The sequence below is a fragment of the Pseudopipra pipra genome, chromosome Z (genome assembly GCF_036250125.1).
Source record: "Pseudopipra pipra isolate bDixPip1 chromosome Z, bDixPip1.hap1, whole genome shotgun sequence".
Lineage (NCBI taxonomy): Eukaryota > Metazoa > Chordata > Aves > Passeriformes > Pipridae > Pseudopipra > Pseudopipra pipra.
This window is the reverse complement of record NC_087581.1, coordinates 19293784-19319918: the sequence shown is the minus strand read 5'-3', so window position 1 is coordinate 19319918 and position 26135 is coordinate 19293784. Positions and strand designations below refer to the sequence as shown.

At 42.9% G+C, this 26135-nt stretch overlaps 1 protein-coding gene across 6 annotated transcripts in view; it reads right to left on the bottom strand.

Annotated features, from left to right (window-relative positions):
• MAST4 (microtubule associated serine/threonine kinase family member 4) overlaps positions 1–19477 on the bottom strand; it is a 301580-nt gene extending 282103 nt beyond the window's left edge. For 2 of the 6 annotated variants that reach the window (XM_064641882.1, XM_064641883.1), the window contains exon 1: positions 11450–11817. In XM_064641882.1, coding sequence (XP_064497952.1) covers positions 11450–11671 — 222 coding nt within the window. In that variant the 5' untranslated portion in view covers positions 11672–11817. Of the gene's footprint in view, positions 1–11449; positions 11818–15017; positions 15771–19046 lie in introns of those variants that run through there. The other 4 variants (XM_064641886.1, XM_064641885.1, XM_064641881.1 and 1 more) reach the window with 4 other exon arrangements.
• Between the last annotated feature and the right edge of the window lie 6658 nt (positions 19478–26135).

Sequence of the window (26135 nt, the reverse complement as noted above, 5' to 3'; positions counted from 1 at the left end):
ACTGAAGGATCCTTTTTCCAGAAGCTGTACATACGAAGTTTTAGTGCCAAAATTACTTTCTGCAACACAATCTACTAAAGCTCCCAAAAGGAAAGAATTAAAGGAAAAGCATTAATAACAAATAGATCACTAGCATGGAAATATTTTTTTAATAATAGCAGTAGGGTTTTTTTCCTCTAAAGAAAGTCAAAAAGCATGGAAGATGTCACTAAGTGCAACTAGACATGGGCGAGATACTAACACACCCTTACCTTGAAAAACACTCCCAACTTGTCCTGGATTAAAGCCCAGGTCCTCCAAGATGTTTAGTTTGCTCATTCCAATTCTGTCTTTGTTTTCCACTGACTGATTTATGAGTTAATATATCTACATTTTTCATCTGCAGTTTCTGCAATTTTCTCAATTTAATTACCACATCAAAAAAACACACTACTTATGAGAGTCTTACTGGGAAAGCACACCTGGAATGAAAGTGCTTTAGCTCCTACTGCTATAAAACCTGTCTCTACCTACTTGTAAGTCACCACGGTATGCATAAGGGTGAGGCTATTCCTCTGTTGTGCACAAGGTACATGACGCCACAGTTTCTGGCACAGCCGCTCTCTTGGGCAGCATGCAGGTGAGGTAATGCAGGGCTTGCACCTCCCTGCTGTTTGAGTGGCTAACCAACACACCAAAGGTCAGATGCATTTTTCCTCACCCTCAAATAAGCTTACACATAAAACACGTGATAGTGTGGCTTTAAGTCTTTGACTATTTTTAACATATTTCTTCCTTCAATTTGTGTCCGACGGTCCTGTTAACACGATGCTAATAGTAACAGAAGCACACAGATTATTGAACACTATGGAGAACTTTTTCCTCTAGTGCATCTCATTATACCTTCCTTAACCTAACCTCTCTCTTCCTCCTCCTCCTCTCACATCTTTACCCTACTTTAACTGTAGGACTACTGCTGTTTGAATGTAAACCTTAAAGTTTCAGTTGCTTCAATTTTCAGTCACTAGTTATCACCTCTGATGAGAGCTTAAAACTATGCATGCTGAGTTCGGGTGGAAGCAAACCAGGGGAGACCACAAAAATAGTTGCCAGGAGGGAAGGTAATACTCAGCATAGTGATAGTATTGTACACCACTACAGATATTGGAGGAGCTATTGACTCCCTTGAAGGCCTGGAGGGCCTGCAGAGACCTTGACAAATTAGAGGGCTGGGCAATCACCAACCCTATGAAGTTCAACAAGTGAAAAGTGCCAAATTCTTCATCTGGGATGGGGCAACACTGGATGTTCGTACAGACTGTGGAGTGAGATGCTGGAAAGCAGTGCCATGGAAAGGGACCTGGGAGTCTTGGTTGAGGGCAAGTTCAATATGAGTCAGCAGTGCCCTGGCAGCCAGGAGGGCCAACCATGTCCTGGGGGGCATCAGGCAAAGCATCGCCAGCCGGTCGAGGGAGGGGATTGTCCCGCTCTGCTCTGCACTGGTGTGGTCTCACCTCAAATACTGTGTGCAGTTTTGGGTGCCACAATATAAGAAAGATATTAAGCCATCAGAAAGTGTCCAAAGGAGGGCAATGAAGACGGTGAAGGGCCTTGAGGGGAAGCTGTATGAGGAGCAGCTGAGGTCACTTGGTGTGTTCAGCCTGGAGAAGAGGAGACTGAGGGGAGACCTCACTGTAATCTACAACTTCCTCATGAAGGGGAGGAGGCTCTTCTCTGTGGTGACTAGTGACAGAATCTAAGGGAATGGCCTTACGTTGTGTCAAGGAAGGTTTAGGTTGGATATTACTAGAAGGTTCTTCACCCAGAGAGTAGCAAGGCACTGGAACAGGCTCCCCAGAGAGCTGGTCACAGCACCAAGCCTGACAGAGTTTGAGAAGCATTTGGATAATACTCTCAGGCACATGGTGTGACTCTTGGGAATGGTCCTGTGCAGGGCGAGGAGTTGGATCCTTGTGGGTCCCTTCCAACCCAGCATATTCTGTGATTCTGTGATATTCTTTAATTCGTGTCTTAATTCATAGAACCATAGAATCACTGAAGTTGGAAAAGACCTTTAAAATCATCAAAGCCAACCATTAACCCAGCCTGTCACCTGCACCATTAAACTACATTCCTAAGTACTACATCTCCACATCTTTTAAACAGCTCCATGCAACTACCTTAACACATAGTCAGTGTGAGTGTACATACATCCTCTTAGTATAATTCAGCAACCCTGAGCCCACACCATAATTCCAATACACAGTCTGTGGTTCAGTAAACTCAAGAACTCAATGAAACTCAAGAAAGTCAATGACTGTCCGTGCTCCTCAATAGTGAATAAGTCATATGCCCAAGGTTAGTTCCTTGCTGCTTCAGCTAATCAGACTGTAACTTAGAACCACATTTTCTAAATGTATGTACAGCCAATTCATTATGCAGTATTCTGCTTGTTGCAGAGCTGCTCCAAGGAAATCAATTACATCTTTAACTCTGGAATGTGTTTTCCACTAGGGTAATGTATTAACGCCACGAGTATATGAACAAATGGTAAGAGGAAGGAACCTCTGATAAATTAAAACACATGCAGAAGCTTTACATTACCCATCTATTCATCAAAATTATAAAGATCCAATTGAGCTACAGGATTTCCCTGTGACCTTTTGTAAACAACCTATTCTGTTAGCTAGTCCAGAACAAAATATATCAGATTTGCCCTTCCCTCCCCTGTCATGTACTAGGCACAAAACCTGAAACACAGCATGAAAGTCATCCGAGGCATTTTTGTTATATGGCCTGAATAACAGCTTTACAATGACTGAGCCATAACTACAGCATCATTACATTCTAGTAAAAGTTTCCTGAGGTAACAATGAAAATCCAATTAGCAGTTTAGTGCAGTAGTTTATCTGCTCCATTCACCCCCAGCTCTCTTCCTCAGGATTGCAAGGCTATTAAAAAAATGGGATCATTAACAGTCCAGGTGCAATTAATTATACAGAGCCACTATCGTGGCAGCATGGCCTCACAAAGGAAGTTTGTCACTCAGTATACAAGCACCATCCTCTGAAATAAAAAATATATAAATAAATATAAAAAGAATATATGGATATACACACAGTTGTTACAATAAAACACTGTAAACTGTATCTAATACAGAAGTTTCTATGTCGGGCAACAATGAATTCATCTTTCCTCACTATACAAGTTGTCATTCTGTAATCAGTTATTTTCATACACGCTTAGTAATTTTGGAAGACCTTTTTTGTAGCTTGCATGTCGTTGGGGTTTTTTTGCTTTTCCTGAAAGTCACTTCCAGAGCTGTTTGATCAGAAAAGAAAAAAGAAATTTCTCTTTTTCTAATTCAAGACTGTACATGTTATTGGTTAAGAAAAAAGTCTTGCATTCATCCCTGGTTCCCAACTGAAATTTTAAGTACTCAGTAAAGAAACCTATGGCAAGGATAACCAGGGTGTTTATATAGCTGAACACTTGAGCTTTAACCCTTGATATACTTGCAGTTCACTTCTGAACAACACAAATTCATTGGCTTAGTTACATTTGTAAAGGAAGGCAAGGTATTCATCCCACTGCCCCCTGGCTGAAGCTGGACAATCTTTCAGCTGGAAAGTTTGATGAGAGCACGCCTTTTAGACAGGAAAGTGTAAGTAAAACTACTTGGCTCCATAAACCAAAAGCTAAAACAGGTTCCTGTCTAGATTTCAAAGCAGAGCTCATTTGCCACCACTCCCCCGTGTTTCTCACCTTTTCACCTACCTTGCCCCCAAATATCTGCATCTTTTTTTTTTCTTCTTCTCTACTACAACAAAAAGAGCCATCAGCACTATATGACTTTAAGCACCAGTCTCTCATAAGTCATGTATCTTAAAACCCAATACCACCCAACTATTAAAACATTTCAAAAAGAATTTTAAACTCCACAGCTGAAAGAGAAGAACTGATAAAACACAAATTTAAAGGCTGAAGCAATAAATTATAAAAATGGGATGTACAGGGTGTGTGTCTTAGACTGCAGAGTATTTCAAGCTCACATCACTGTTCTTAAAGGGGTTTAGCAATGGCACAATACTGCTGGTGATACCATCACACTGAGAAGCTCTCAACACAAGCTAGAATGCTGCTGTGCTTAGTACCATACCAATAAAAAACAAACAAACAAACAAAAATCAACCGGAAACAAATAAAAAAATTACTCTACATTCTTTACTCTTTCACTTATCAAGCTGTTAAAAAGACTAGTATTTCTCTTAAGACAAAGCCCAAGCAAGTTAGTTTCCAACCCAGTAGCAGAACAGAACAGAAAGACCCTGCATTACTAAAGTTCCTAATAACCAGCATCTGATTTGTCATAGTGGACATAAGAGAAAAACTCCAGCCTGGTGTCAGAGCAATTTTGCTTGAGAAAGCTGTAGCAGAAAACTTTAAGGACTCAGTTCACATTAGCCATCTTTTCAGAGTCATCATGCCGCTTTTCATAAGTCCCCCAATTCTGCATTTCAGAATTTTGCCTCTAAAATTAGGGTAAGTATATTTTTCTCATGCCTTGTACAGAGGAGAATTGCTGGTTAATGTTAGCCAGCTCCACGTAACACAAACAGATCAGAAATCAGGTATTTGATAAGTATTAATGCTTCAGTATTGCAATCTTTGAGCACAGTTCTGCTTTGGGAATGGGGGGACAGAGTGCATAATTTACAACAAAACCAAGAGGAAATTACCCCATTAAATTAATTTGCAGTAAAAGGCTACCTAGCTGCTCAGCTCACTAGCTCAAGGATCTTCTCATTTGCACTGTGCTTAACCGGGCTCATATTTTATGCCTCAAGACTTAGGACTCTCTAATCCCTCTTTGTAAACTCAACTTTACATGAGCTGTTACTGCTAGCAAAGCAGCCCATCACACAGAGCTTCCCCATAGTACAAGAGCTACCACCACATTGTTATGTTACTGACGTTCTGTTCAAAGCAGCTTACATCTAACCAGAACACTGTCAAAGACAGCAGACTACGCTGGACTTAGGCTGTACTCCTTCAACAGAGCTGCAGCTTTTCAGAAGAGATGTTACAGTTGGACACAGAGATACTAAGGGATCCTGAATATTAGCCTCAGCACTGTGTCCTCCAGTCTGAAAAATCTAAAGGGTGCAAAAGGCCCCCTCAACTGTTTTTGCAAATCTGTTCAGATTTTGAAGACTGTAGTTATCAGGTCCTCACCCACCTCTTTCCAGAAGTATTTTCAGTATCTAAATAGCTCTGGCACATAAAACGACATATGCAACTCAATGCATGATTCTGCTTCTTCAGTTCTCACTTATTCCAGTTGAGAAGGAAGATAGATGCTCTGGTTATAGGCCTATTTATATCCACCAAATTCTTGAAAAGAAGGTCCATAGAGCTGAAAACATTACTATTTTACAGATAATCTCAAACCTCAGTCAACAGCACACATGGCCATATTAGATTAAGCCCTCAACCACATATCTCTCCACATCCCAGAGTATTTCTGACATAATAAGGGTATATAACAGCATGCACCTTTAAAGGCTTATTCCGCACATAGAAGGTTTAAGGTACTAGACAAACATACATTTTTTCATACCAGAAGCAAATCAATAAAGTGTTTTACATGACTCTTGAGGCAGCCTACTCACTTAAATTGTCAAGTACTTCGCTTTATAGGTATCTTATCACAAACATATCTAAAAAACCAAAAACAATGCTGTTAGTCTGGCTGACATGACACAACAACAGTTTTTCAGCTGCTCCAGGCTAGATAAGTGTTTTATTTAATCCCACTGCAATAATTTTAACCCTGAGAAGAACAGATTTTTTTGATGGCATCACTACTCCTTACTATGATCTAAGGATCACACTCTAGCAATCAGGTTATTCATCTTTAGGTAGCTCTATCACTCAGGTATGCTACAACAGCAAAGGATCCATCACTGTCAGAGACAAGGAAGTCTGAAACAATTACAAGAAAAAACTATGGTATCTCCCACACAGTTCAAGCATATTCCATGGTTACTTCTGCAGCAGGAGAAGCGGGAAGGGAAAGAGGTAACAAAAACATTACTACTAGTTTACAGTTAGGTCACAGTGACATTTTGACAGAACTACCACCATCTCCATTACACATAGTTGCACATGTAAACACTGCCATCACTTCACACACTCTCTGTTTACTTTATCCCACAGTATTTTGATTTCCACCCCTCTCCCAAACTACACTACAGTTTTGCTGGTGTGAAGATCTGGCAGACAATCTGTAGCTCTCCAGCAGACATACCTTAAAGGACAACTGTGTGAAAGACAAGCTTCTACAGCAATACACGTGTGCTTCACGGCGGCGCGGGCCCGGGCCAGCCCCGGGCGTGTGCGTGTCGGCGCGGCCTGGCCCCGGGCGCTGGGGCGTGGAAAGGAGCGAGAGAGTGGGAGCTTCACCTGTGTGGACAGTGCCATCGTGGGAGGTGAGAGGGGGAGCCCCAGAACACACAGAAGAGAAGGACAACTCTAAACCTGGGCAGATGGAGCTCGTTCAGCCCTGTAAGGCCATCCATCTAAGAGAAGGTCACTCTAAACAAACCTATGTCCTGAGGACCTCACTGCCACCATCCAAGCTGGCTCGGCCCCAGCAGATGAACCTTAGGATTAAAGGGGGGCTCAGTTCAGCGCACACTGTGTCTCACCTAAAAAATCCATTGTGCAGGCTCGAAGGCCTTACCCGCATTTGCAAAGCCCTGTATCACCAGCGCGCTTGTAGCAAACGTGGGTAGAGACCTTTCCCAAATCTTCGTTCGTGAAGACTGCCCATGATGATGACAGCAATACATTCTTTACCACCCTCTTCACATTGCTATGAATACTTTCATAACAAAATCTTAGCTTCCCAGTAATTAATTCTCACCATACAGTCCTCCTGAAACTGCAACAGATTGCAACATAAACAGCAAGGCAGATTCAGGAGCAGAACTAGCTGCAACAGAAAAAGCTTCTATATTTCTTGCTCCATTCATTGAGGTATCTTTTTTAATAAATGATACACACCATCTAGACAGTAGGAGAAAATGTACAGTAATCAACTTTAAAGGTCAATGGACATTTTTCATGAGAAATCTTGTCTTACATTGCTCATCATCTCAACTCTTATAAACTCGAACAGTTACTTCAGGGCCAAACATTCAATTTACAGATCAAGAAACGAAATTATTTGAGAACAAAATACCATAGTCTCGCCCCCTCCTTTTTGCTTTTTTGTAGGTAGTTTGAGGGGGTTTTTTTAAGCATCTAAAATAATGAAGACGATTCATTATGGTAATTCAGAAGACATTGGAATGTTCAGAAGCTATTGGATCCATTTCAGACCAAGACAGCTGTAATATATGGCAAAGTATTATTCTCTCTGAAAGAATTCTGATCTTTCCTGACTGTGACAAGGTTTGTAGAAAGGTGAGCTCTTTCAGGAGATCACCTGAGTCAGACAGAAAAGACAGACAACTCCAAGACAGACAATTTAACCTTCAGATCCTTGAGATTACTGATGTAGGCAAAGAATCCACAGGTTGCCTTCATCCTCTTTTTAAGAAACAAGGTTAAACCACGTGAGCTCTCACCTACCCTGTAAAATACTAAGATTTGGAAGCCACCAACAAAAAAAGCATATCCCATGCTGGACTGCAAGACTGTGAAACATTTTGAATGAGAGAAACTAACGCAGCCAATGATATCTGGCACCATTTGCCTCAGTAAATTTCATAAAACATGTTTCCTGTTCATAGTCACTTTTTTTGCCAAAAGAAGAACTAGTGTAGAGAAGATAGAAACACAGGAAAAAGCAACATGAGGAAAATCATGGGGTTTTTTGCACTTATCCTGGTCCCCATAATGCTGGTCCATTTTAACTACCCACAGAGAGCAGAAGCAGAGAGATTACAACAGAAGACATGCTGTTGCCCAGTCTCAACTCGCCCCTTGACAGCCAAACATTCTTTTCAACAAAGAGAGTTCTGAAGAGAATACAGAATTAAAAAAACTAAACAACCATACTGCATCAAGAACATGCTGACCCATTGTCTACAAAGTATTTGCCTTGAGTGCCCTTCACCACCATGCAATTCCATCCTGCCTGCTCTGTCAGCTGTTAGCCACTCGCCTCAGAAGAGCATAGGCAAACAACGTGCTTGAATTGATTTGTGTTTCACGTTTGCTATCCACAGCACTTCACCACACAGATCTTCCAGCAGCAAAGCACTTCTCAAATGAAGTTAATATTAAAGCCACATTTAATTCTCATGTGTCTAATACCTCAGAGTAAGACATCAAAAACACTTCAGCAACTGATAGTCATAATCCTGTAAACTATCATTTGTTCTTGCTTACATGAAATGAGAGATTTCTTTTCTTCAAGTATTTTTTAGCATTTTTTTCAAGGTGAGTATGCAACAGTAGAATGAAGTAATAACAACAGGGAATAAAAAAAAGTGATGTACTTTCTCTTCCCACCCCTCCCTTCCCTGTTTGCCTCCAGGAATTAACTCTTTCAGACATACCAATTAGAGGAGTTAACATGCTTTCAGTTCTACAGTTTAATTTCTGAATATAAAAGAAACTGACCTACCCTAAACAGAATTAAGTTTCCTTCACTGAGCTGCAGAGATGAACCGTTCTTTTTAGTAGAGGAGAAATGTTCACATCATTCTTCAGGAAAAGACATAAAACTCATATGGACCACAAACTGTAAATTAGCAGGTTGGGCTACTTAAAAAACAACACTCCTTGAGAGATCTCTGAAATAATCTTTCTGTCCTAGCAGAAGTGGCAAGGCCTAAATCTGAGTACGGCATCCTGTTTTTTCAAATCATGCTTCCAGACAGATGCGAGCAGCTGGAAAGTGTCCACAGGACAACAATGAGAATGATCCAATGTCTGAAAACACTTTCTATAGGGAAAGATGAAAGCCACTGGGGTTGTTTAGTCTAAAGAAGTGCAAGAAGAGACGAAGTCCAAGTTGTCAAGTATGTCATATACAATGTCACAGAAGAAGACATAGTTCTACTGAAATAGCACACAAAATAGCAATGTGTATGGGAAAATGTGTATGTTTTCTAACTACCCATTAGTTTGAAAATATTTTATATGTCATGGCTTGAAGAATTTACTGACAGCTAAAGTAGCAATAGAGGTAGCAGGACAATCTGTTTCACTGCTGTCTGAAGGATACCAAACAGTTGTGACAACAGATTTAATTCTGCTATGTTGGCAACAGAAAAAGGACAGGGCAAGAGGAGAAATGAAACCTGCCAGTGCAAAATCAAGAACCAGGGATCCATAAAATTAAAGAACTCAGTAACAGAACACTGCAGAGTACATCAATATTTTCACTATTTGACAGTAACTAAATAGGATATCAATGTGAAATCTTCAAGCACTTCTCTCAATGTTATACTTTCAGCAGGTGGAACACAAAGCAAGACCGAAATCATCTGTACGTATATCTTGGACCTTAGCCTTGCTTTTTTCCACTACCCTTAACAGTTTCAATGTGAATAGATGCTCTCTCGGTTTTCAATTAATATGTGTTCATTTACTTCTGCACTCTAACACACTGTCGTGCCCTTGCACAAAAAAATTATTATACCAATGGATTTGTCAGGTGGTTCTGCAGGTAGGCAGAAATTCAGCTGCAAGTGCTGGCTACACCAAAATGGAAGGACAGGCAAAACGAAAGCACAAAAATCACAGACAAAAAAAGTCTGGTTTCAGATAATGAAGGAATCTAGCAGAGGAGAAAAAAAGGGAGCAAACAAGGTTGCATACTCTAAGCAAATTTTCCCACTACATTAATACGAGCTTATGCTGCTATCTTCTAGCATTACTAATTGCAGGTGAGGTATCAGACTGCCCATACAGAATTTCCTAATTCCAGTGAATTCAATTTTGAGTTATTTTTGATCTTGGTTTCCCTATACTGTCAACTCAAAAAATGCCTTTAAATCATCTCCAAAGCATACACAGAAATAACCAGTCTTTACCAGAAGTCTGCCAATGGCTCTGAGTTCAGCTAACTGAACAGAACACTTTGTATATTTCTACACGGTATTTTGCAGGCATACCAACTGAGCACCAAACCATCTAGACACCACACAGTTGTGGTAAGCACAGCCCCAAGCCCACACAGACCAGACCTGCCGAGAAGCAGGAAAAAATAATTACCTACTAGTGCACTCCATGCTAACAGCAGCTACAGAGCTCCTACTCAGTTTAGTGATTAAAGCAAGTTAACTATACTCATAAAAATTGTGTGGATATATGCACATTCATTCTACTTCTATCATAAATGCACTTTGTTGTAAATACATTCGGCTCTTTGTGGGCTCACGCAGTTGAAAGAACCAAGGAACCTGAGCTAAGTTTCAGTATTTTAGAAAAAAAAGGGGGGAGGAATACAGAAAGTTATACTTAGTTTCAAGTCACTATGCTGTCTTACAGTTGTATCAATTTAACAGAGGAGGCGTCGGGGAACGAGGGGAAAACAGGAGCTACGTAGACAGCCATTACTGCAGAGGCAAACATTCCTGACAACCACAGCTTAACTAGTTGAAAATAACTTCAACCAGTTTAACAGATATTCCTTTAGAAATGCAAGGTTTCCGAGAAAAACATTTGCACATCCAGCAGCATAAAGGCACAGAATAAACACCACCTAAGAGTAAATTAAAAAGTTGACCACAACAAAAGGCACAAGTAAGACACACAAGAGATGATGAAGAGAAGCAAAACAGCAGTCAGACAGAACAATACACTTGGTTGGGGGTCATGGCACGAAATAGCTTTAAGGAGTGTGAATCATGCAACAATAAATAAATAACAAAAAAAAAAGTCTCAGACACAAAAGAGTCACTTTACTGTAACACAGTGGGCAGGTTGTTTTAAGAGTGCAGTTAGAAGGTATTGCAGCGATCAGGAGGGGAGGGAGGGAACGACACGCGTATCCGCGTATCACGCTACAGATCAATCACCCACTGAGCTCCTCCATAACCCATAGCCTGTCATTAGCTCTCAGAAGAGGATTACTGTAGTTTAGGGGCTTGCCCATCACTTCCGACATCGAAGAGTTTGCTTTAGAGAAACGCTATCCAAAGGTGACACGCTAAGGAAAAAAAGAAAAAAAAAAAAAAAAAAAAAAAAGCCAAGCTTTCCCGAAACAAAAAAATCCTCTCTCTATACAAAAACCCGCAACTCTCTATATCGGCAGCCAGAAGGGGCGAGAGGCGGGGAGCAGACACAGGAAGGCTTCGGGTTTAGCAGGGGAGACTGACGCGAAGCGGCTGCCCCCAGGTGGGCCCGCAGTGCTCCCCACCGCGGGCCGGCCGCGCTGGGCGGGGGCTCCCGGCGCGCCCCCGGTGCCTCGGGGCGGAAAAGCAGCAGCCACCGCCCCGGCCCCGCGCACCTCCTCATCCCGCTCCTCCAGCGAGGCGCCGTCCTCCGCTCGCACGCCGGGGCTCGCCCGCTCTGCTGCAGCCGTCGCCCCGCCGGGGGCCGTCACCGCCCCGCCGCTGGACTCCCCCTCCTCGGAGAGAGTTTCAGAGCCAGAGGAGGAGTCGGAGCAAGAAGAGCCGACGTGGCCGGCGCCTCGCGCCCGCTCCGAAGCCGCCGAAACTTTCTCCGCCATGGCCGCAGGCTCCGAGTGGTGCCGCCCGCACGTCCCGCCGGCGGCAGCACGTCCCCCGCCCCACGGGGCGTAGCGCGGCAGCGGCGCTCCCGGGCCGGGCCGGGCCGGGCCAGGCACCGCGCTCCGGGTGGCGGGCGGTGCCTGCGGACGGGCGGGGCGGGTCGGGCTGGGCCGGGCGGAGCCAGCGCCGCGGAGGGCGGGCCCGGCGCGGCGGAGCGGGGGAGGGAGGCAGGTAACCGTGATGGTCCTTCGCGGAGCGGGGTCTGAGGGATGGGGCTCACCGCCCGCTGCCCCTCGCTGCGAAAGGAGGCGGGAGGGAGGAAAGGAGGGGGGGATGAAGAAGAGACGTCCCGCGGCCGGCGGTCCCTGACCCCGGCAGCCCGCGGAGAGGGGATGGCAGCGCGATCTGCCAGAGCCCCCAGCCGGCCAGGAGCGCTCGGCGGTGCCGCAGCGAGCCGTGCTCCAGTCCCAAGCGATGTCGGGGTTCAGTAGGGGCAGGTATTTTACATCACATCAGGGTTTTCTACGCCACTCACTTCCTTTAAAACGGAGCTACTAGCACTTTATCGCAGCAGTTTTGCCGGCTTGCTACCGTTTGCGAAAGGCTACAGATGCCTAGTTATGATCTTGCAGCAAAGTCCCTGTGGGTGTTTGACTTTGAAACGGGCATCGGCATTGGGATTTGTGACCAAGCTTTCAGAGTCATTGAACCCAAAGCATATCACAGAAGTTAGCATTTGAAAGCTTTTGTAAATCCTCCTATACAACTCCTTCATCTTTAAATGGCTTTTAAACCTAGTTATCCTACCAATTTTTACTATATTCTTTGAAGATATTATTTTCGAAATATCCTCTCTTTTTTCTGTCCTAAGGACATAGGTTCTCATCTAATGTACTAGTATTATATATAAATGTATACCATATTTATGCCTGGGCCCCGGGTTAATCCAATTGTGGAATCAAAACAGACTAAGAACTTTTGTAATGAATGAAGTCCCACAGCATCCTTACAAAGTAGCTATCTTCTCCATTTCACAGAAAAAGAAATGTGAGCACAGATCAGTTATTGATGTGCTCTAATTAACACAGTACATAGTTAATGAAAATAGGAACCAGAATGTAAGTCTCCACTTTTTCAGATTTCCAATTTGACCAATTTATCCAGTATTCCCATATGGTAAATGAAAAAATAAACCCTTTTTATTATTATTATTATTACAACTATATAGATTGTCAGATTAACAATGGAAGGAAAACAATTACATAAAATTCTCCAAATCTCATTCCTTCTCTGCTTTGAGTGAGTTATTAATGCTGGATATTAGACTGTAACAATGCTGATAGCTCTTTGTGGTTTCTTGTCAGTACTTAGATCAGACCTTAAAAGTTAGTTTATTGTGGAAGAAGATCATAATAGTCACCAGGGACAGAATTTGACCCAGAAATTTGCCTATACTAACAATTAGTGATAAGGATACATAAAATATACACAGAAAGACAAAAACTCATTTTGGCTAAATGAATTAGACACATACACTACTGCAAACCTAATTCTAATAATTTTAACTAACCAGTGAATAGAGTTACTCCTTAGTTCTCCAGGTTCTGCACATGAGCTGTTATATCCCCAAAACCCAGACTTATTAATAATTCTTGACTCCTTGGATTTTAAAGCCAAACCTCTTCCAATCAGATTCTGTCTCTGGTTTAATGTCATTGTCTTAGCAGAACAACTGACTTAATTTCCTACCTATTCTTCGCAATGTATAAGAAAATTGCCAGGTAGTGAAAAGCAACACTGCAGGTCTGTCACTTCTTTTTCTTGCTGTCAGAGATGAGACTGGGAAAAACAGAGCTTAGCCAAAGCACTTCTACACTTCAGTTATTATCAGCTGCCAGAACAGCCTCTAATCTGGGGGCAGCAAGGAACGCTTTAGAATAATCACTGAACTGCTCTAATATATGCCATAAATTGAAATCTAAGAAGGCATTCAAAATGTTTTATACCACCCCAGAGTTACAGAAGACAAGTGACAGGATTGTTCTGCTCTGGCCTATAGACTATGCCAGATCACGTGCTCTGCTAACATTATCTTACACAAACGGAAGAGTGGTGCTATGCTGCATATAGTTGCTAAAAGGGAGCTGAAGCTAAAAGCAGCAAAGATAGAAGTTTACATCACTTTCCATCCTGGGAAAAGGACTGTTCCAAGCACTGCACCATGACAAATCAGTGATGTACTTTGTGGCAAAACACTGGCATGACCTGAGAGGCTCATTTTGAAAGCATTTGTTGAGAAGATGTCCCTATTTAATAAACTTTGAGCACCTCCTGTCATGCATCAGATTCATTTGGTGGAGAGTACGAAGATAAGGATGTAGCTCAGAGTGGTCCAGCATCAGGTATAACAGGAGGCAGGCACAGCTTTAGAATCATTCACTCATTCACACAGTTTTTTCCACCTGTACATTTACAAGCAGCCATCCCATGATCTGCTCAATATTCCCATTCTGTCCTCCCCCAGTACGTGCAGCAGTCACCCACTCTGTGTGTTTGCAGCTGTTCACTATGTGCACTAGTCACTGCTCTCATGTCAGTTAACTGAAAACAAAATACACGAAGAGAAATAAAATGTATCTCAAAACTCCCCGATTATATAAATGAGTGTTAATGCTTGGGAAATTCTTACACTATGGTCTTGAAGGACTGGAAGAGTGATAGGCTAACAGATTTATGACAAATTGGGCACAAGGTCACCAGGTATACGGGAAACACTGGAAAAAGTCATGAAGAGGTATAGAAAAAAAATTGCCAGTAAATCACAGTTATACATGAGACAGCATGAAAAGACAAATAAGAAGATAATGATTGGCTTTGAAATTGGCCCTTCAAGATAAAGATGAGGGTCTTTACCAAGAAGTGATAGTGAGATATGGCTTAACACCTTCCTGAGATGGCATTGGGGTAATTTGTTGGCAGTCTGAGCATGACATAACTGTGTCTCAAGCCTGATTGATGGTAATTTCAAATTGTCTCTTCAGAGAACATGCATTCTGGTTCCCTTCTGCTACAGGTCCCGGCATTTCCATGTTTGATCTAATATGCATTATGTAAAAATCAAACCTTCTGTGATTAACAAGAACCCATACAGCACATATTTCAATGAGTAAATGTGGGTTTGCAACATCTCAAAGGAAGGAAGCCTCGAGACATGAAACCAAACCTGCTGCATAACAAGAATCAGTAACAATATTAACTGGTTGATCTGAAAACAGTTCAAAGGCAATGTGAATAGCTGTGAGTTCTAGGACTTGTACAGAACTGTGGCTTATGGTCTGTACTTACTGTTTCCACTGTCCTGTAGCAGGATTTACCCACGTCACTGCAACTTTTTTGGACTGTCCTGATGCATCAGTAAAGACCGGGAGGCCTTTTACTGGCTGGTGTTGGCATCTGCTTGTGGCTTTTAAGGGTAAGTTACCCATTTCTGCCCAAAGCCTGTGTTTAGGGTAGTGAATGGAAATGTCACCATCATAGCCTGCCAAGGCAGCCTGGAATCCAGCATCTTCTGCCAGCAGCCAGTCGAGGCTGTCCTTCGTTGCTGGGATGATCGCAGGATCCTGTCCGTCCAGCTCCTGTAGACGTGCTCTGCCTTTAACAAGTTTGACAAACATTTCATTAGTTGTCCACACAGTTTTAGGAGGTGAGTGGGGCAGAAACAGCCACTCCAGGATCCTCAATGGATCTGGTTCAGTCTGGTCCCATTGAAACCAAACCGCAAATGGCTGGAACCTGCTAGGAACAAGGGCAAGGCAGATCTGAAGTTCAGGATTTTTCCTTCTGCCTTGTCTGCTCTCGATTGCCTTAGAACATGTCTTTAATGCCTGCTTTGCCTCTGTGGTCAGAGACCAACTAGATGTCAAGTGTGGATTGCCTTTCAGCAGTTCAAACAGGGGGTGCAGCTCCTCTGTAGTCAAGCCTAAGACAGGCCTTAACCAGTTGATGGCTCCTAAAAGTTTCTGCAATTCGTTTAAGGTTAAAGTGTCTTCTACCTTAATTTGAAGTGGCTGGGGCGAGATCTCCGGCTGCGTGATCCTCTATCCAAGGTAGGTTCAGGGCTGAGATTGTTGGATCTTTTCTGGAGCAACCTGCAGCCCTGCTTCTTGGACAGCATTAGTTAGAGCAGTGATAACAGTTTGTAACTCAGTTTCCTTGGCCGTGGCAACCAAGATGTCATCCATGTAGTGGTAAATGATTGCTGAGGGGTAAAGCCTTCTGATAGGGTGGATAGCCTTTGCCACAACAGTCTGACATATCGTCAGGCTGTTTCTCATCCCCTAAGGCAAAACAACCCAGTGGTACCTCTGCATGGGCTGTTAATGGTTTAGAGCGGGGATGGAGAAAGCAAATCATGGCACATCATTGGGATGTAGAAAAATGGTGAAGAAACAGTCTTTTAAATCAATTACCACTAATGGCCATCTTGCTGGAAGCATAGCAGGTGAAGGAAGCCCTGGTTGTAATGCCCCCATAGGTTCTGTCACTGAGTTGACTGCTCTTAGGTCACTCAGCATGCTCCACTTGCCACTTTTCTTGGGTGTGCAGAACACTGGAGTGTTCCACGGACTGGTGGTTGGCACTATATGTCCTGCATCAAGTTGCTCTTGAACTAAATCTCTTAAGTGAGCAAGCTGTTCCTCTTTCATGGGCCATTGATTGACCCATATAGGGTCACTGGTTTTTCATGTCACCTTAATCTGTCCGTGGAATGGCTGGTCAATGGCCCTCACTAAAAATTCTGCTCATTTCCAGTTGCAATTTGCATGACAGTGCCAAACTGTCCCAGTAAATCTCGTCCCCATAAGGTGCACGGAATAGGAGCAACAAAAGGAGCTACCTTGGCAACTTGTCCCTCTGGCCCCAACACTGTGCGTAGTTGTGCACTCTGCCTGGGCCTTTGTGTGTCCTCAGCACCCGGATAGTCAAAACAGGGTAAACTGTAGGACATTTAGCTGGCCAGTCAGTGTTTTTAATGATTGTAACATCTGCTCCTGTGTCCACCAGGCCTTTGAATCTGCATCTGGCTATCTGACATGTCATCATTGGCTGTGCTGCAGAAATGGTCCTTGCCCAGAATATTTGTGGCTCGCCTGTGCTCCTGAAAATCCCCGAGCCCCTTTCTCCCTCGCTAGCCAGTGACGTGCTATAAAAGGAGATTAGCTGGGCAAGCCGTTGTCCCTCAGGTATGTAACATGGAGGCACTAGAGTCCATGCCATTATTTGTATCTCACTGTGAGAGTCGGAGTCAATCACCTCTGGGTAAGACAAACAAACCCATCCTGGTGGTTGATGACTGTCCGATTAGAAGGGCATAGACTCCTGGGCGTAAAGGTCCCCAAACCCCGGTAGGGATTAACACTATGGCAGTAGATGTTATAGTTACTGGCTCTCTGGAGGCCAGGTCCAACCCAGCGCTGCCCGAGGTGGCAGCGAGCAGATCGCTAATCTGTTTTCTTGGGCTGTGTTTATTTGTTGAACCGGGGCTCTTGCAACCCATCTCCAGTTTCCTTGATGGGAAGGGTTTTTAGGCCCCCGCTTCCCATGGTTACATTTTTGGCATACTGCCGAGGGGGGTTTCTTGGGGCAATCCTTATAAAAATAATCAGCAGCGCCACATCGGTAGCAGCTGCCTCTCCCTCTTGCCCCATCCTGCAATCTTAGCTGGGTGCTTAAGGCTGTTGCTAGAGAAGCAGTATGATGTTCAATTGATCTGACACCCTGACATGCTTGAACCATCTTGGTGATGGTGCAGCTTTCCCTTTTAGGGATAACCTGCAGAGCTCGCTTGCAGTCCGGGTTCAAGTTCTCATATGCCAGCTGCCTAAAAAGCACCTCTCTAGCCTCTTCATGCTCTATTTGCCTGTCTAAAGCCGCCTGCAGCCGATCGAGGAACTGGGAAAAAGATTCAGTTGATCCCTGCAGGACCTCTGTGAAGGACAGGTTACTGTCTCTGTCCGTGCTAGGGAGTTTTCTTATCGCCCTCAAAGCCAGTTTTGCTATTACCTCATATATCTTGCAGGGGTAACTTGCTTGTGAATTTGCTGGCACATACTCCCCCTTTCCTGCCAAATGATTGCAAGTCATGCCTGCTTGTGAACCGCCTGGGTCACTTGCATACACAGCGCAATTCTCCTGATAGTCTGTTAACCAGACACTGTACTGAGTGGTAGTTAAAACCATTTTCAACAGTGTCTTCCAATCATGTGGTACTCAGTGTCTCCGGATATGAAAATGTGTGAGACAAGGAAACATGTCTTTAACAATCTGCCTCAGTTCCTTTGTCACCTCATAGGGCAAGCTTTGGAACTGAGGGGTTTGGGCAGTATATAACTGGGCATGCTTTAATAACTTGCCAGTCTCCTGTCCACATTGCCTCCTCGCGGCATCTTTCCTACCGGTTAACCAACACCTCCGCACCTGCACTCTTGCCCTGTTCAGAGGAACCACCTCCGGTTCCTCCTCATCATCTTCCGATGCCTCACTATCCGCAGTTCCGACATACTCGGCTCCCTGAGGTGGCATGGCAGAAGATGGCCGCCATGGCGGGGAAGCACCTCTCCCCTCGTGCACGCAGCCGGGACAAGATGGCTGCGGGGCCGGAAGAGACAGCTCAAGTTCTGGTCCATTTTGCGCACAAAATGACTGCGCCCAGGTCACGTTTCTCTGAGCACGTGGCAGCAAGTCATCAGCAACATGAGAGGGTAAGTTTGCTGGGTGCCCCCCCCTCCCGCTGCAGCGGGAACCTACGATTCGCCCCTGTATAGTGAATTCACGAACTAAAATTCCCGTCCTATCTCCGCAGCTCGCACGCACACAAAAACCAGGACCGCCATAACTTACATCGTGTTCCCCCTGTTCCTGCCAGCGCAAATCCCAACCTGAGTCCATTGTTATATCCACCTAGGTCGCACGCGGTCTCCCTCCCCTCGTGTCTGTTCCCGAGTTGTGGGGAATGGCTGCACTTAGCAGCCTGGCTAGGGGGTGCAAGGAGATGTGTGTTAGTGTCTCTTGGGGGGTTCTGCCTTCTTTGAGCGATCTGCAAAGCGTCCATAACTTGTGTACAGGCAGGAAGGCAGTTAGAGGCTTCTGTATCGCCTGATCTGGCTCTGTCTCTCATGGATCTGCCGATTCTTTGCCAAGTGGTTATATTTAAAGCTTCTACAAGTGGCAGTCCTGGTGCAATGATTTTTATGCATTGCAAGAGATCTGTTATTTCCGCGTGTGCGATCTTGATAGGATATTGTGTTAGCAAGAGCCACATGGCTTCTGTATCCCTTTCTATGTCCCAGGAAACCAAATTCCCCATGCTTTTACCTTTTTTCTTGCCGCTTTCATCTCACGTGTGTTTTCTCGCCGCCTGCTATTTTTTCACTGATTTTTTTCAGCGCTTTTTGTCTCCGCCGCCTTTCGGCTTTTCGCTGCCTCTGCTTTCGCCAGTTCCATTTCACACTGTTTTCGGCTTGCGTTCTCCACTGCTTCTCTCAGCTTTTCTTCTCCTGGCACGTGCACCTTCAATTTTTTTCGAGCTCTGTTCAGTTTTGCATCCTCCAGCTGTGTTCTGCGCTCAAGTCTCGATGCTTTTAAAGACATCTGGCTTTTTTCTTGGTATGTGTTCCTGAGCTCTGGAACAAGCTAGTAGGAACACATCTGCAATTTTCCTTGCTGCAAGGCGGTGTATCTATCCATGTTACAGGGAAAAGCCCTCACGTTTAGGGTGCCATGTATGGCTTTATTAATATAATAAAATAAAGCATGACCTGGCTGCATGGATTTCCAACAAACAAATCCATTTATTAGAAGAGAACAGCACCTTTTATACCTTCGGACAACACACGATTTGCCTAGTCAACCACCATGGGGCTTACACTGCCCATGTGTGTCAGAGTATACTTTGGAAACTACCAATCCCAGGATGCATCACTCAGCATCCCTGAAACTCGTTTCCTACAGTAAGAAATCAAAGGAGCAGATACATGGTAAAAATGACAGGCAGAAAAAGTGAACATTGCATCAGTGTATTGAATAAAACAGAGAAGTCAGAGAGAAAAACTATGAAGCTCATGACAAAATGAAAAAAAAGTGGGACAATGGTTGCAGCAGGGCAGACATCTGTCCCATGTTACAGCTTTAATGGGTCAAATGCAAAAAGTAGAGCTTTATAGTAGCTACTGCTTCAGTTTCATGGCATCAATTGTCTTCATTGCCTTTTTGAACTAGGCAGTGTTCCATCAAATTCTTTTTATACTGCTTAGAATATTCTTCTTCCCATTTGATTCTGAATATTTAGGCAGAAGTCCACCTCTGCATGAAGGAGTTTTCAAAATACAATGACAGTGGGGTTAGCACCTTAGAAGATCCCTAGGCAAGACTGACTGATCCGGCAAATACAAGGCTCTCCAACTAAGACACTTACAGCAACAAATAAGACTACCAGCAACAACAGTGCTGTGCTTCCCTTTCTGCATAGTAAATGTGCATTAAACCTGACCTGAAAGAACCACTTCTTTGTATTAAAAAGTCTCCATGCTTACTCAGTTCTTGCCCTTCCTCTTGAGACTGCCAACAGCATTGCCAATTAGTGCCAATCCTGAATGCAAATTGTAATACGAATAGGCTTTTCAATATTTAATTCCAGACTTTTGCAGTGGTGGTGTATAATTGTTTCATTATCAGTACTGTAAGAAAGTTCATTCACTCATATTTCTGCCACACCTCTGAAAAATATCAAACCTGTCTACCTGAAGTACTAGCAGAAAATGTGCAAACAGGAACTTGTTCTTTTGAGAGCTCCTTCCAGGTCTAGCAGTACACTCTGGAATCAGAGTTCTTTTTCTTGGGAATCCTGATTTATTGCAAATACATATTACAGGGCCATGAAGACAACACTCATTTTTTTGTGTGACGTGCTTTGTCACTACATATTCACTCTCAAGCAGTATCCAAGATCAGGAGTTCAAAAACTTTCACTTGGTGGGGTACAACTCACTAGTGTTAATGACAGCAATACTCAATAATACCAGCTGCAGTGGTAGGCTGGAAGCGTGTAAAAATGTACACAATGACAACTCTCATCTCTGGGCTGGGGCAGGCACCACCAAACATCCAGCATGGTTTGGAGATCCTTTCTTCTTATCTTTAAAAGTCTCCTTAGGATAATTCAGAGTAAGCAAACCCTCTTCATATCTTCCTAAGAGAATAAATTTTTAGACTCACACTCTCACCATTAAAAGCTTTTTTGACAATGAATGTGAAGCACAATTTACTTTTCATAGCACTTGCAGAGCATGAAGCAAGGGTATTTGAACGTACTGATTAGATTCAGGTCGTCTCAAAAGGCATTAATAAGCTAGTCATGTTACATTGTAAATCCTAGCAACAATAGGTATATGCATGAACAGAAATATCCCTTTCAAATCTGTGGAACATGTAATAAACCTGAGAAAAATAAAAAATCTTCTATTAATTGAATATGTTACCAGATGTAAATTGTGCTTGCCAGAGGAGGTAAAACAACTACTGTAGGCCTCCACCTGCTGCAGGAGCCTTTATCAAAACCAAGTAATGCCACCATCTCGACAGCTAGAGATGATGTGATCAGGACTAAACAGTGTAATTGGTAAAGACACTTTTCTCTGATTACTGACACTTGAGGACCTGCATGAGCACTGCATGAATCACTGTCAGGAGACCTGCAGAAAATCATGCTTAGAGGAAACCCCTGGCAAATGTTTACACTCTGACATTTACATTTCTGATACCTTGAGGGTAAAAAAAAAAGGAATGCTGCCCAACACACTTCAGGCCTTTATATATCACAGAGCATTGAGAGATTGTCACATCTCTGTCAAGGCATTGCTGTGGGGTTAATACCACTGTGACAAAACATCAGAAGCCCATCCTCAGTTTCAGTCAGATTCAGGGAGGTTTTGAGTCTGTGTGCTGTAAGGGACAAGTAGAAGTGAAACTATCTTAATCTGACTTCAGACACAGAAGTGTATTGTCACCACATTGTGTGGAGTTTTGCAGAAGTCTGCTGACAGATGTACTTGGGTTCTTGGTGGATAACCCTTGAGCAAGGAGCCTTCCACAATTTCTCCATCACCTTCACAACATCTGTGTATCAGGGATATATAGTGACATGCCATAAGCAGAGAAGAGCAGTGGAAGCATGGCACGGGCCTGTTACAAACGGGCATACAACAGGAAGGTTACTAATTTTAAGACCTCTTTCCCCAAATTCACATTCTGCTTTCTTCAAGGTCAATGTTATGATTCTCATAAAATTATGGAAAAACTGTTTCTTCTCATATTTTAACAAGATTGTCTCTCTTCCTTAAGAGTAGAAAGATGATAATTTCTCACTTTACCATGGCCGTATCCTACTGCCCAGTCATGAGTGTTATGAAGACCAGTCTTATGAAGAACAGATAGGCAGGAAGAAATGGTCCAGATTCAGGATGGAAATCAGAGATAATCAAAGCTCCAGCAGTAGACAGACTAGGGAGAAGAGAGGAGCTCTGAGACAGCTATGGGCTGCTACATATAATCTAAACCAGGGCTGCATTTTGAGGTGTATTTCTGGTCAATACTTCTAGCACTCCCAAACCGTGTTCTAATCTTTAGCTCAACAGGTGTAAACCTAATTCATATCTGCACCCTGAGAAATGCTGCATTTTCCAGACTCCAGGGGGTAGTGGACTTCCCTGGACAAATTTAGATGCCCTCAGCTGTCTACGCAGCATCCTTTTCTCAAGTGTTAAGGCCGTGGTTGACAGTATTATTATGGACTTCAAAGTTTGTGGAGAGAAATCCTCCTCAGCAAGTGTTAGCCAGAACCTCTTTGGAAAAGCAACATCAAAATGGAGACCAAATATGAAATCCGGTGACTGCCCTAAATTGTCAAACTCTCCAAAGCTCCATGGCAACAACTGAGGTAAAAACAGGTTTGAGGCAGCCTACGAGTTTTCTGTAAGCTCTGCCTGCCCTCATCCCAGGCCTCACAGTGCCTAAATAGAGCAGGCACAGTGTCTGAGGAAAAGCTGTGATTTTCTCTGAGAAATTAGCTATTGTGTGGGAGCACTAAAAACAGGGCTACAGTATGTAAATGGTATTGTTTGTGCAGACATTTTTGCTCACAGAAAGAGCAAAAACTAAGTCCCCACTGTACATGTAAATAGGATTAATATTCTGAGTTTTACTCTGTTCTGATCTCTCTCATTAAAATTAGGGTAATGACCCAAAATCAAAATATCATGATTCTTAAGCTAGGAAGACCTAACATGCTTAACAAGATGGATACAATTTTTAACATATAAACCTCATATGTAAAGTAAAATATTTGAAAGCTAATTTTACTTGCTCTGTCTACCGGCATTAGGAAAAAAGTTTTGGGTTTTTTTTCCAAAATATCACTTTACTTTTTTTTTTTTACTTGCAAGATTTAAACAGCAAAAATTAACCTCTTTTGTGGCCTACCTCCCATTTTTGAAGTAAAATATTATGACATAAGGATTTATTTTTCTTTATTCTATTACTCTTATTTTTTCTTTGACTGTATTTGTGTCCTACCATGTATCAAAACTGTGTTCTGTGTTTCCAGGGAGAGACTGAATAGGGAGGAAATTCACTGTTGTAATCATCATCCTCACTACGATATAGGCATTTATGTGAGTGGAAGGTCTGCTAAAGGTGACTGAATTTTCTGTTTTCTTTGTCTGTGCTGGAAGCTTGTTCCTGTCAAGAGGTATCTGTGGCCTCCAGATCTTACATTATCCAAACTTTGCATGTTAAAAAGTCAAACATTTCATTCTTAGGTTCCAGATTAGAAGTAGTGGTCAACACTTAAAAAAGTAAATGCCTAAAGTCAGATTCCTAAACATGTATAAAGAATCCTTAAAAGCCACCTAAAAATCTGAAACCAGGTTAATTTTATGTAGGAAGCTAATTTGAGGCATATAGCTGTGAAAATAATAGACATTGTTGCTCAGCTGGCCTTGGCTTCCTATCCAACAAGATTGTTCTAGGTTCTGTAAACCCACACAAACTGTCATATGTACTAAGGAAACAAGTTTTTCTATCAGGCAAAAATGACTAAGACCTTCGAAATTTGAAAAATATAATTATGATAATGATAATAGTAATAGTAATAAATATATTTTGATAATGATAAAATCTTTTTAAGCCAAGATTTTTACATATGAATGCAGTTTCTACAGCGGATTTAACAATTCAGAGTTTTGATGTCAACAACACAGATCAAATTTGTACCTTCTCAATGTTATTCTCTCTTTTCAAAGAAACTCTCTCTAGGGGTTTGTGCTCTAAATTATTTCTGCATATGTGACATTTCATCTTTCTAACCTGTTTATGGCAACAAGGGAATAAACATTTCTCCAGTGAAGCTTTTCCCTGTTGTCACTAATGAGTATTATAGGGAAAGCACTGATTCATAGGCTTCAGAGATATGATAAAAATATACAGATTGAAAAATCTAATCATACAAATTAACAGAAAAGCTGCCTGTAGGAATCACTGTCCCAGCCTAAGCTTTGCCAACACAAACAATGTTTCAAAATGTATCAAAATTAGAGACATGTATTAAAAGAGTGATCCACCTTTAGTAGCGGTATTGCCCAATCCTTTCATCGTCATAAGACAATGTCCTAGGCTGCTTATAATTTTGCAAAATCACACTCATTCAAACTCAAGTTTTCTATTATGCAAATTTAGCTTAGGTTGTGATCAACTATATGTGGTTTTTTGTTGTCAAGGTTGTGGCTATTTTATTTTGTGCCCTTTTTTTTTTTTTTTGCATTTGTTGAATTTTCAACAAAAACAGTTCAGCCATTTCCAAAAATACATCAGAGGAAATGCACTGTCTAATCAGTTTTAAAATTCTCACAGTGATTCAATACAAAGCTCCTGTGTTTTTGTGCCTCAGAGCCAAAACCAAAACCAAAATTTGATGGGAAGAGCACCTTGCTGTCAGGGATGTGATTTTACCATCCTGAAGAGAATGAAGCCTAGTTTCATCACAGACCTATCTTAGTTCATAGAAAACCAGTATAAACATCTTTGTATATAACAAATAAATCACATACATTTTATCTGAAATGGGCCTAATATTCACCCATGTATAAAAGAATCACAAAGCCTGAAAGAGGTTTTAAAGGCACTGCTGAAAATTTAAAAATGCTGAAAATTGTTGTGTGTTGTCTTTCCTGTAATTTTATTGCCTTTGCTACTGAATCCATGTAGAAAAGGGCATGAAGATTTAAATGGGAGGGAAGTCAAAGGAGCAAGAGCACAGGAAGAATGGAAATGAGAAACCAGAGACTGGAAGGAGAAGAGCTGAAGATGGGTTGGAGCAAGAAGGTGGAAATGTGGCAGGTGCAATGAGTATGTACAGAAAGTGTTGGACAGAGGGAAGAGCAGGATCTCAGGAGAGAGAGAAGTATGGGGTCAAAAGTGCTACAGGCCATAGGAGACAGGGGTGTTGAGACTCCCTTGGGCATAACTTGCTCTGGTACCTGCAGGTGACTGCAAAATCTCAACTCTGTTCATGCTTCTTTTAAATAGCTGGGGCGAAACCTTACCACTGGGTTGAGACCCAACAGCTATGGTGAATCCTTTATATAAGGAGTGCATCTCCTCCCTGGTGCTAGTTCACTCACATTAAGAGGTTCTTGTTTAAGACAGGGTGCGTTGGCCTCGTCTGGCTGCGGCACCACTACCAGCCCCTGATGCTCCATCTCCACCATGGGATGGGGGTGAAAACTGCAGGAATATGAACAAGGAAGCTCATGGATGGAGATACAGGCAAGGAAATGGTTTGCCAATTGCTCTCACAGGCAGAATAAACCCACCTTTGGGTAATTTATTACCAATTAATGTTTTTAATTACTTATTCAGAAACTGGGAAGCAGAGAGGGAAGAGACAAACACTAGAACACCCTTCCCTCTCCATTGGTCTGAGTGACCCTCTGCCCTTTCTCACTCCTTTTCTCCTCCCATACCCCTGCACTAATGGTGTTCTCTGCCATTTTGTCAATCCCTGCTCCCTGAGGTGCTGCAGCATGGCTGATCTGGGCAGCAGCATCATGGCATTTGTCCCTTATAAAGCCAGCTGCAACCAGTGGGAACGGTCTGAAACATCCACACTGGGCTGGAACCAGCTGGAACTGGCATGTGGGGCAATGCTCGTGCAGCCCCCACTGCACTACTACTTGCATGAATCCAAGCAAGGGCAGCCTGGAGGCTGTAGGGCTTGGTGGGGGCCACAGAGGTGGCAATTGAGGAGGGAGAGGTCAGGGGCTGAGTCCAGCAGGGTAGAGCACAGGAAAGCACCCCAAACTTCAGCAATACCCACATTGAGGCTTCCCTGGTAACCTCAGCCTGCCCAGT